Below are 12,164 nucleotides of genomic sequence, written 5' to 3' on the forward strand. Positions count from 1 at the left end.
GGAAGACAGTAATACAAAGTCATATAATTAAAAATCACGTACAAAATACTTAGAAAACCTGATAATAAAACACAGGCTTTCTTTATTTCTCTATTTGCCTTTGCAGTGTTATTATTATTGCCCGCAGCTTACTTAGGCTTATCATATTATTCGAATTTGCTAAGAAAACACAAAGAATGAAAAGATATTGTCAAACAGAAACAAAAAACTTCTCCCATTAGAGTTCTCTGCTGCCTCAAAGCATTTTGTCAGGATTCAACTCAAACATATCAACAAAAATATCTTTAATTTTCCACTACAAAGCAAGCACTGAAGACAAACCTGATCCAATTCCATCAATGTACACCAAACACGCAGCATGGATAAAAGACATCAGTGGAGAAAGATGACTATGTTCCTTGGCAGAATTGGACTCCTCTGCGATGACATTCATGAAATTAACCCATGATAAGACGTCTCGCACACTGAGAATACACTGGCGACCAAACTCTTGATTAGTCAGCCATTCAACAAAGTCCATCATGAGCTCTGCTACGTCTGCTCCTGAAAGAAAGTCAAAAATTAGTTATAAAAAAAACGTTACTGGTCAAATATACTACACTGTTATAAAAGAAGCATAACTTTCATGTGTATGCAGCCATAATGCATGAACACAGATGGGTACTGTATACCCTAATAAGCATAACAACTGAAGAATAAATCCAGGCCTGTGCTGCGTTACAGATGCTTTTAAATTCAAGAACCAAGACAAAACCAAATTATTAACAGCGAAGCGCTGGCAGAAAACAGAATGCGAGTTCTTTCAATAACTTACAATGCAACTAAGATTGGGCACTAAGGAACTGGGGATAATTCAGTCATCTGCCTTGATCTCACCTCTGGCTAATCAAAGAGCACACACCATAAAGGAAGAACAGAGTCTAATGTGTTTCAGAACTGTTCCCAAAGACAAACACACTTTCAATAAAAAGGTATACATTGGTGTAAATTCTGAGGAAAGTTTAATGGTGATAACCCATTTTCTTAATAATGCTTGTATAACTGGACACACAGGAAAACACCCACCTTGATGGTTTATTCCACCCAGAGACAATCCTGGGCGAAGATTGTGTTTTACAATCTGTATCAAGTCATCACGGCCATTGCTTTGTGGACACCATATCTCTGTAAATCTGTTGCGCAACGCGGGAGAAAGCTGCAAACAAGCAGGTCTACATAAGAATTCATTTTACATAACACATTACACAAGGCTCCATGATAGCCTTGCAGCCACAGTATTTGAGAACAACAGAGCAAGCAGTCTACACCCTCAATACTAATTTTGATAGTGCTACTTTTTGACAGTTTTGAGAGAATGTGAATTTTTACATTTCTAGCACTGGCATCAATGCAGGAAACAGCGGGCAAAAATGAAAATTCAAAAGAATATAGAAAGAAACAAAGCTGGTTTGCAAGCACCAAAACTCCATTTCATTCCAGGACATCACGTATCAAACAGCGGCAATGTAATCTGCATACAGAAACAAACTACCATGTGGAAACTGCCTCAATTACAACACATCTTCCCATAATTCTTTTCTTAACTCTGGCTGAATTAACAAAACACAATTCATTAGTGCAAATGTCTTAGTGCAAAACAGATTTTGTTTTTTCCACTTAATGAAAACCATATTTGAAGCTGTAACATTCATCAAGAATGAAAAGATAACTTCTATCTGTCACTTCCTGAAAAGTCTTAAGGAGAATAATCTGCAATTCAGCTTCACACTACTGTAGCTTCACACTAGGGCTGGATTTGCTTAATTCATGAACCACATTTCACATACTCGGAATATTCTGATAAACAGGCCTACAGTATTCAGACCTTGTAAGTTTTCTTTGACATTCCGCTCAGTATTGACACAGTACTGTCAAAAGGAGAGTACAGAGAAGTGATGGGGAACAGGTGTATCCTAATCATCCTTTAGAGCAGTGTGGCAGGCTCCAACCAGAAAGTACTGAATGTCAGAACTACTTGATGCATTTTTGCATTGCACTTCTAATCACGGAAGAGTTAATATGAACAGAAGTATATTATACTTCCAGTTGGCTTTGATATTTACCTCTTTCTTCCCAAAGTCACCTCCTGGGTTCATAGTCGCAAGGATACGAAATTTCTTTCCTGCAACCAACAGTTCTACTTCATTATCCTCATCATCTTGACCACCTTTTTCAGCAAGAACCAATGTCTTCTCAGCTTCAAGCACACTACAGGGATAGGACAAAAGAAAAATAATAAAATCAGTTAATTTAAAATTAGGCCAAGAAACAGAGGTTCCTAAAAAGCTAGATTTACCCTGCTCATGTTTCTACGATGTCCATCTGAAGATATGCTTAATATTAAGCGTATTTAAGACATACCTGTTAAGTCGCTCTAGAACAGAGTCATCAGCCAGAGAAATCTCATCAAGGAGAAAAAAACCCTCCTCTTTCATTGCTAAAACAAGAGGTCCATCACACCACTCAAAGAGTCGAGAACCATCGTATTCCTCCTAAGAAACGGAAAAGGAAATGAAAAACCATTAACAACTGTTACCTTTTGTTTCCATTATCTTAAATACCAGCTACTACCAATGTCACACAAACCTGGTCATTCGATCTCTGTCTGATTGGTCGCAGTCCTCCCAGGAAGTCTGAAGTCTCCATATGCAAGTGGCAGTTCACTGAATACAGCTTTTGATTTGTTAATGCTGCAAAGATTTGGCAAATGGTAGTTTTACCACACCTGCAAAAAGCCATATAGTTGAAAAAGTGAGAATAAAAGCCAGCTCACTTTGGACAGGATTCACACTTTCACTGAATATCTGTAACACAAAGGCTCAAGATGCAAATTTCCTGCTTCTCCTTTCCTTGAACTACATTGTATGCAACGTGAAGACATTTTTGTCACAACTGCTGCTGACGTGCACAAGATGCCTCCAGTTAGATGCACTAACTACAGGCTGAAAAACAAATTTATTTCAGCCTGCTCTTGCAGTCACCAAACTGGCTTAACATTTCAGTGAACTGGAGATGCTACATGTCTTGACTATACTTAAGTCCAAGGAAATTGTTGAGGACATGGAGCTCCCATTTCATAAAAAAAATTACTTCTTTCTTGTGTATTTCTTCCTTTCTCATCCACAAAAATCTACTCGCCAAATTTGTAACAAATTCAAGAGTAGGGAATGCCTGTTTTCATGACCTCCTTCTTAGCACACAGAAATGGGGGAAAAAAAGGTAGTATCTCATCTACAGTCCGTTAAGCCCTTAAAATACAAACATGCTCTCAAACAGTGAACTGGCACTTCTTCTCAAAGTGGCTTCCCAGTGAGACATATTAAGATTCCAGAGGGCAACTTGTAGAAAATGGAAATGGAATTTCAGTTTTACTGTTTTCTGTATAATTTCTATGAAGTCATATACAAGACAATCTTTAGTTAAAGACTTAAGCTGAAAGAGATATGATTATCTCCCCTCAAAATGGGCCTGTGAAAAAAAAACAACAGTTCCAAGTCTGCCATGACAGAGACTTCAGTGCCCCCAGACCAAAAAAGGACTGAAGCCCGGTCAATCTTTGTGCATTCAACTCTGAGGCTGTTTCGAAAACTATAAACAAACTGTATCATACCCAGTCTCTCCCACCAGCAGTACAGGTTCACCGAACTCCAGGGCTCTTCCCACCAAAACTGCAAGTCTCCTCATCCCTTGAGTCCAGACGATATGTTTAAAATCTTTGCCCATCACTGACATCTGTGTGGAGGATTTAGCTGCACAACAACAAAAAGCAATTAATCAGCCTCAGCTACATCTAGAGAACTACAAGCACGTTGTTTTTTTTTCTACTCACCCAGGAGCTTTTTGACACTTTCCTCTGAGAAGAGAGACTCCGGATATATACGTTTTTTGAAATGCTTTTCAATGACTCTTTGTATAACATCCACCTCCTCCTGTTTCCTCACTCTTCCTGCCAGAAGCATAAAACCTATTAAAAAGAGGAAGAGAAAAATCAATTAGTATCTAGTTAACTAGAAACAAAAGCTTACACCTAATTATTTGGGTTACAAAGCAGTTCCCCAGAGATGATTCAAAACAACAGAAGAAAAGCAGCATGGCTCACCATCATTTGCTAAGTGCTGAAGCCAGTCATAATCCTTCTCCAGCTGTTCTGCCAATCTATACCTTTCAGCCCAACGAAACAAATCCCGCAAAGTAATGAATCCATGTTTTCCAGCAAAAACTGTTGAACCTCTGCGGTAAGACTGTCATAAGAACAAGATGTGAGTCATTTTCTTACAAGTCTGTCTGAATTCCTTACACAGTGTTAATATGACATTCATTCAAATGAACTGTATGGGGAAAAAAAACAAACAACGGTATCGTCACAAGTCCCAAAGTACCTATATGTACATGAATTTGATAGGCTCCCAGCAGTAAAATACTATTGTAAGTGAAAATAGTAAGAAAATAGGTACCTGGAATAAAGCAAAATCCAAACAAGGAATGAAGTTCTACACCAAAAGGAATGCTAACAATTTTTAAGTTTTACTTTACTTCATTGCAGCAAAATAAACTAAGATATTCAGCATAACAAAGCTTAAGAGTGTGCTTCCGTTTGTGCTGCTGCCATTGCTTTACAATACAAGATAGTTTTAGCTATTAAGTGTTAAATGCCTGTTAAACACATAGGAGTACCAGCACACACTCAAAATCATTGCTCAAACATAGTACCAAACTTGGCATGGCCCAAATGCTGCTACAAATCTATTATTATACTTCTGATTCAGGCCAAGAAGTGGTTTTATACATTAAAACACAAGGCTTTCAGTTATTAATTTTGCTGCTTTTGCTGCTGTTGGCCTTCATCCAAATCTGACATCATCTTCCCTATTCTCTATCCTAACCACTGAACTAAGTACTTCATTGTGGATTTTCTTCATTTAACTGAGTTCTGTATCAATCAATTCACAACACACCTCCGCCCCCAAATGAATTTCTATTACTTAGCACCGAAATCTTCTACAAAAAGAAGAAAGACTCTCATACTTGCAAGTCTAACATGACTTTGACAAGCTTGCTGCAATAAGAAGGTGGCAAACTGCATCGCTTGTGCAGGATGGTTTCCAGTTCAGCACTTGGCAGTTCATCAAAATGCAGTTCTACAAAACGATTTCTGAAGGCTCTGGACAAAACCTAAAATAGAAGAACATTCTATTGCTTTGAGCTTTTCCTTCAATATTCCTTATGTTATAAGTCTTTTCCTACACATCCTAAGGAAATATGGCTAGTCTCATAGTAAACAAATTAGCATATACACATAGATGGAAAAGAAAGTGTAACAGATGGTCTAGATGAGGACAAGAGCTTTGAAACATACATAAATAATTTAAGTCTCTCCTTTAGTGCTCCTGAACAAGAAATACCACATCAATTATAATATACGTCAATTCCAGTTCAGTAAGGCACTTAAATCTCAACTGTTCAAAATTAATTAGGGCTTTGATATCTGTATCTAATCTAAATAAGAATCCAGTTGCACTTTAAGTCATTCCAGGTCCATCTTCTACCTCCTACCTCCTTAGAGTTCCATATTAATTTTGTACTATGAATCAGTAGGTTTTCACATCACACTTCTGTGTACAATAGGGATTCATTCTCTAGAGTCATAGTTACTCAAAATAAGATTATACAGACCTTCCTGCCACCATAGAGTCCTGGAGGATTCTGTGTAGCAAAGAGCATGAAGTGAGGGTCAGCTTTGACAACTTCCTGAGTCTCAGTAATGAACAGCTCCCTGTTATCATCCAGCAATCGATTGAGAGCCTCCAGAACATCAGTGGGAGCCAAGTTCAGTTCATCTAGAACAATCCAGTAACCCTTTCTCATTGCATCAATGAGGATGCCTTGGAGGGAACAGAAAGTTCTAGTTAAAAATCTAACAAGCTAAATCTAACAGAGTATGCATTTAGATAACCTCAGTAATCAGTTTTCACTCGGTGTAAAAAATAATTCAGAATGGAAGCAACTGATTGAACTGCTGAATTCTTTATGTACAAAAGGACAAGTAGTAGATTAGTGATGAGACAAACTCTTAAGAAATCACTATAATTTTCAGTGAATGTGAATAGGTAAGTACTGCCCTTACAGACGGTTATCTCTACATTGCAATAAAGGAGACAAGTAAGGCAAGAGAAAGAACCAGGGAAGAAACACAGGAACATGAAGTAAATGCATTATGCTAACCCACCTTCTTTAAATACCAATTTCCCAGAGGCATCTGATGTATAACAGCCAATATATTCCTGGATGTCAGTATGCTCATGGTTGTTGATCCTTACACAGTGGTTCCCAGTAGCAGCAGCCAACCAGCGAATTAAACTGGTTTTACCAACAGAGGTTTCTCCTTGAATCAGTACTGGGTGAGTCCTAAGAGGGACAACCGACACAGTGGTTTAGAAGCATGCAACATATCTTCCTCGTATACAAGATACCAGCATTATTTGCATCTTCCACAGATTCTTTATTACCAAATCATCACTATTTAATTAATTTTGAATTCAAGACCATACACTAAAGGGTTAACATGAGGAACTTTACCCACGAATGCTAACTGCTAGCTGTAAAGTTACTACATAGAAGTGTGAAATAAGCTGGCTATTCTAAGTGTAAAACTTCTAGATGATCACTGAAATATTAAAGAAATATAAACTCAAGTAACTGTACAAAGAAAAGTTAACCATAAGACAGAAGCAAACTAGATATTTCTCATGCTAAACATTGTAGACTAGATGGACACAATAAATAAGCAACTTTAACTTAGTTTACTAACAGAAAGAAAAAAAAAATAGACATACCCTGCAGACACAACTCTGACAATATCTTTCAGATTAAGCTTAACTGAAGGGGTTAGCACGTAAGTCTCGTCTACTGTAGGTTCTTTATCCCCAACAGAAATCCAGTATCCTTCTATATGCATGAATCTCCCTCCTTGGGGCTTTGGTATTTGCTGAGAAGACATGACAGAAGTAAAAGATTATTAAAATGAGTTTTAATTTGCTAATGAATACAACTACTGTTATATTACCATAACATTCCAATATAAGTCACTTTAAATTGCTCCCTGAGCACTCCCGCAATAAGTACCATCCCTTTGTCACAGAATGAAAAGCTTGAGTGAATTATGTCAAGGTCATGAGGCAGGAACCCTTGCCAGCACCACAACATTTCTAAAGACATTCTCATAGCACTGAATTTTGAAATACACTTTCAAATGGCAAACTGGCTTTTAGCTTTTTATATTCACATTTTCTGACACGAAGATTTTTATTCTTAAACAAATACGCTTATCTTACAAACTGGCCTCCCCTACTCCAGCTGTCCATTCAGCTACACAAACTCATCCTGGGCTCCCTGAATTAGTGAGATATTTCTTCTCTCATCAGAGAAAAAGCAAAGATACTTGATTAGGATCTAAAAACAAAATCTGTGAAAGTTCCTTCAAAGCCTGTAAAGTTCTACTACTGGAGTCACTGTGCTAATCTGCCTACACTCCTCAATACTGTCATTGTCCAGTCTTCTATGTTCTTTATATTTACAAACAAGCCATCTAACATACAGGTATTTCATCTAGAAACAAAAATTATTAAGGAACTGAATTTTTTAACAGTTCCAGGTTTTTAGTGCACAGGGAAAAAAACCAAGAAATATGACTGCAAGACTGCATGTAGGAAACGCAGGAGAAAAAAGGCAGAGAAAGCAATGCAAAATGAATTCTACTCTGATTACTCACCAGCTCAAAGTAGTATTTTTACGTACCTGCTTGAGAAGGCTTTTGATGTTGCCAGAGACTATGTGCTGGCAAATTAGCTTTTGAACAACTGGGTGAGAAACTCTGTCGAGCTGTGTCAAAAAGCTCAAACAGAAGCCCTAAGAAAAGAAGTTATTAAGTTATTGTCAGCAATTAAGTGAAAAACCATTAGCAGAAAAAACAAACAGAATGCGTCAGAATGAAAGAATCATTCGTCTTCAATACTGCACCCAGAAGAGAGGATTTCCCTTTACCCAAACAGAAATAAACCTCAATGCAGGTAATCACCTCATACAGTGAGCGCTGTATGCTGCTGCATGGATTTGATGCTGCAAATCTCAATGCCCTGCAAAGCGTACGGAGACTGTAATGAGGTCTGTGGCCAGTTCCATCTACCAGCTTCGTTTCGGCTTCCTTTCTCACAGCTAAATAAAAGCTGCAAAAAAATAAAGGGTGAAAACAGTTCCAGTTATACAGTGTTGTTTCTGATCAGAACATTCCTCTAAGGAATTAAAGTACAAACACTTAAGCTTATCTTCAACTGTCAGGTGTTTTCAGAAGCTATAAGCTGAGAAAGCCAAGCCAAACTCTGCTATATGTACAGCCAGTGAAACAAAGCAACACCATATTTCAGAGTCATTTTTTTTTTGAGAGCTTGGTACATGGAGAATAAGTTGACAGTAGTATCTTAAATAGTTAACAGTTCCTCAAGTTTCTAGAACAAGATTACATGCTTTATTCTACAGGAAAGAAAGGTCACTTGTTAAAAAACACAAGGCTTTCATTGGTATGATGTAAAGAAATAAAACATTTTCATCACTAAGATAGGAAAGAGGGCTGCAACGAGAGTGCTGTTTAACTGATGTCACCAAGAATGTATTTCTTAGTATAAAAAAGTAAGTCTCCTCCCCACGAGTACAGAATTAAGAAAGTCATATCTACCAAACTCTGTTTCCTAAGGCTGAGGCAGTTTCTGTGTATGGAACATCACTGTGTTTCCCACAACACTCTAACCACAGATTAGCTGCGTGTTTCCTTTTTGTGCCTTATTTTAGCAAAGACTCCCAGAAATTACCAACAACTTACTTCACAATTCCTTGTACTGTATTTTTGCTCACGTTCAAGCCTCTCAGGTAATCCATTATAAGAATTTGCAGATCTCCTTCATTTCTCAGTTCTTCTACGTAAAGTTCTGTAAACCTGCGTGAGTTGAATCAATTCATAACATTTAGACATCTTACAATAATAGAAAAAATACAGAACTTCATTTTTGACAACTGCAAATATAAAATCATTTAAACTTAACACTGAAACTGAAATATTCTTTCTCCTGCACCACACTCTTCCTCTCTCCCCTCTCGCTATTACTATAAGGGAGCTAGTAACAGTATATCAATAATAACCGCAAATGACTATTTACATATAGTAAGTGCACATATACACTTCCACACACTCTTTATGAATCTGTTAAGGGGCTGCATGTGGAGCTATTGGAGAAACTACATCAAATACAAGAAGATCCATACACTCAGGAGCAGGTATTACTGAGGAATGAATTCGCTGCATCTCCAATTTTCCAGGCCATAGCTTAAAGCCCAGTATTTCAAATACATACCTGTTCTACCATGTAACCCACCTTTCTTCTGAGTGAACAAGTCTGAATATATAGCTTTTTGCAAGTATCATCAACAGTTCTGAGCTACCAAGAGTAAGAAGGCATGAAGCACTTTCCTTTATAATCCCCACTGGGAACATAAACTGTAGTAGCCCTCCTAGGCATTGACACAATTTAATTGTGAAGAATTATTATTACCTCATCCCCAGTGACAGCACTCTCCATTATTGCAAGACCCCTTGTTCATCCTTGGCAATTTTACACAAGTATTTTCCTGACACTATTTCACACAAAAACCCTCACCGTGATGTGGAAGTTACCTACCACATGAAGCTAGAGTTCACACTTTTATTCCCAGGCTTCCAATAAGGCATTCTTTGCTGAATCAATTCACAAAGATAGTTAAAAGTCATTGCCTTTATTAAAGTTTTCCTTAATTTAAAAAGAATTTTCTTAGTTCTTTTTTTACCTGTTTCGTATTCCTGGAGGAAGATTCCGTTTTCCAACATCCGTAGCTGGATTCATGCATGCAAACAAGCGAAAATCTGGGTGACGTACTAGAGGCTCTATACAACAGAAATAGGAAACAAAGGGTTAAGTTCTGAACCCAGGATATTTATTACATTAAATAAGGTAGATTTCTTCTAAGCCAGTTTTCTATTGTTGCACTGCTATAGCTTCTTCAAATGCCAGGGTGATAAGAAAATAACCACACGTGATTTAGTAGAAGTATCCTCACATCTTCACACAACAGTCATAGGCAAATGGAACATTTGGTTTGTGCATCATAGGATATCTTAACAGCACCAAGTATTTCATCAATTACATAATCCCACAAACATGAAACTCCTTTTGTCTCTTTCATAGCAATTGGAAGCACTTCCCTCAGCCAGGAAGAAAACACAGCCCGGGGAGATCACGCAACATTTGTCTCCAGCTGTAAGGCTAGAAAATAATATTCAGCAGTATTACTGTTCACCTTCAGAGTTGCTCTGGGTCTGGCTGTGACCCAAGCAGGTCAAAGACACATTCTACTAAAAACACATCATGCCAAACAATATGAAATGGAGCAGAGGAAGAACGGGGTGGGGATTTTTGTGACTATTGCTTCGTGAAGTGGCTGTTGCTTTGTGAATAGCTGGAGCGCAGTCTGCACAAGAGAGATGGTTAGTGACTTTGCATCACCTTCTAGCTCAAGTTTCCGAAAACAAAATGACACCCACTGAATGCTCTTCAGACACAGTAATGCTTAACATAAGCGCTAGAGTCCTATTCCTTGTAGAGTCCAAACAGGCAAAAGCAACAACAATATGTTATCTGAAGTCTCCTGAGATGCAGTGAATTAACCTCCCACTTCTTGTATACAAGTGTGAAGTCTAGAAAGAACAACTCCTCCACCGCACAGATTCACTATAATGGTAAATGTTCATTAATTATGTAGGATTGGGAATTCAACAGATTGGACAGAAAAAAAAACACAGCACAAAGGACAGAAACAGTACCTGTGTCTCCTCTGTCTAGTAACACCAGAGACCCAGACGATCCTTCCAATAAACCACTCAGACACTCTAAAGTCTCTGCTGCAGCCAAGTTAATCTCATCCAATAAAATCCACTCTCCTTTTTTTACTGCTTGTGCCAGAGTACCCTAAAAATAAGATCAATCTGTTACTCATATCACCAGCAGTGATATATTATCTGCATATAGGAAATACTTGTACTTTAGTCTGTGGATTCATTAGACAAAAAGGCAGGACCAGATCTTTCCAGAGCCATGGCAGTTTTACTAATCTCCCTCAACAACAGCAATTATTTTCTAAGTCATAACAGCCATAATAATTTCACCATTTAGATCTGCTCCTTTATAACAGATTTAGGCTTTCTCGTTCACACAGCATTGCCTGTCAGCAACACTCATCACTGTGGTACAAAAGCTCCACTAAAAACACCCATAAGATGGTTCATCTAAAGAAATCCAAACAATGACGAAAGCAGCATTACATTTCTCAGCGAGATAGAGTTTATTAATTAAAACTATACTCGTTCAAACATTCCCCATCTATTCATTTAGCCCTTTTCAGAAAGAGAACTGGTCTTTTTATAAAATTTGAAAGCATACTCAGACCAAGTAGAGCTACAGATAAAACATTATAGTTTCCCCTACCATGCGTAGTGGCATTAGACTAAAATATCATGGGTTTGAAACCTTACACAAATCACTTCCAGATACATACATGGTACACATCCCTCTTATTAAATATTTAACTGGAACCCCTGTGCACGAGGATATCCAACTGGAGAATGGTCAAGATGTATTTTGTAATCTTATCAATTGGAAAAGATGATATGCCATACTGCCAATATCCTTTTATCGTAAGGTCTTAATCCTTATTACACAGCATTAAATTAACATGCTACCATCACACTCTTTTTCTCCTCCCTCCATCTAAACCACCAGCCCCCTGAAGTAGATCACTCTGTTCCACATAGTTGTTGTGAAACAAATTTTCCTTCACATTAAGATTCCTGCCAGGAAGTTATTTATGTAATATTGATCACAATGTTTTATAAACAATCCTCCTCATTTTTCCTAGCATCAAACCATAAATACCTCTACAAAAGCAAACAGAAGTGCATTTTCTGTCATCTTCATCTGTTGATGAGCATGATTCAGTTTAAGACCAAATGCCTCCCACTTTTCCTTCAACGGTGAGCCTGTAAAGAA

The 12,164-nt window shown here is 37.8% G+C and overlaps 1 protein-coding gene across 3 annotated transcripts in view; it reads right to left on the reverse strand.

Moving 5' to 3' along the window:
• The window catches only part of MDN1 (midasin AAA ATPase 1), an 86,407-nt gene that overhangs the window by 55,035 nt on the left and 19,208 nt on the right, over nucleotides 1–12,164 (reverse strand). For all 3 annotated transcript variants that reach the window (XM_072331399.1, XM_072331400.1, XM_072331398.1), the window contains exons 17-34: nucleotides 12,051–12,154; nucleotides 10,943–11,087; nucleotides 9,910–10,006; nucleotides 8,912–9,025; nucleotides 8,114–8,261; nucleotides 7,834–7,944; nucleotides 6,873–7,024; nucleotides 6,266–6,444; nucleotides 5,713–5,921; nucleotides 5,065–5,211; nucleotides 4,139–4,280; nucleotides 3,869–4,003; nucleotides 3,650–3,788; nucleotides 2,626–2,764; nucleotides 2,401–2,531; nucleotides 2,103–2,247; nucleotides 1,066–1,195; nucleotides 322–543 (exon numbers count right to left, since the gene is read on the reverse strand). In XM_072331399.1, coding sequence (XP_072187500.1) covers nucleotides 322–543; nucleotides 1,066–1,195; nucleotides 2,103–2,247; nucleotides 2,401–2,531; nucleotides 2,626–2,764; nucleotides 3,650–3,788; nucleotides 3,869–4,003; nucleotides 4,139–4,280; nucleotides 5,065–5,211; nucleotides 5,713–5,921; nucleotides 6,266–6,444; nucleotides 6,873–7,024; nucleotides 7,834–7,944; nucleotides 8,114–8,261; nucleotides 8,912–9,025; nucleotides 9,910–10,006; nucleotides 10,943–11,087; nucleotides 12,051–12,154 — 2,589 coding nt within the window. The remainder of the gene's footprint in view (nucleotides 1–321; nucleotides 544–1,065; nucleotides 1,196–2,102; nucleotides 2,248–2,400; nucleotides 2,532–2,625; nucleotides 2,765–3,649; nucleotides 3,789–3,868; nucleotides 4,004–4,138; nucleotides 4,281–5,064; nucleotides 5,212–5,712; nucleotides 5,922–6,265; nucleotides 6,445–6,872; nucleotides 7,025–7,833; nucleotides 7,945–8,113; nucleotides 8,262–8,911; nucleotides 9,026–9,909; nucleotides 10,007–10,942; nucleotides 11,088–12,050; nucleotides 12,155–12,164) is intronic.

This window comes from Excalfactoria chinensis, chromosome 3 (genome assembly GCF_039878825.1).
Source record: "Excalfactoria chinensis isolate bCotChi1 chromosome 3, bCotChi1.hap2, whole genome shotgun sequence".
Classification (NCBI taxonomy): domain Eukaryota; kingdom Metazoa; phylum Chordata; class Aves; order Galliformes; family Phasianidae; genus Excalfactoria; species Excalfactoria chinensis.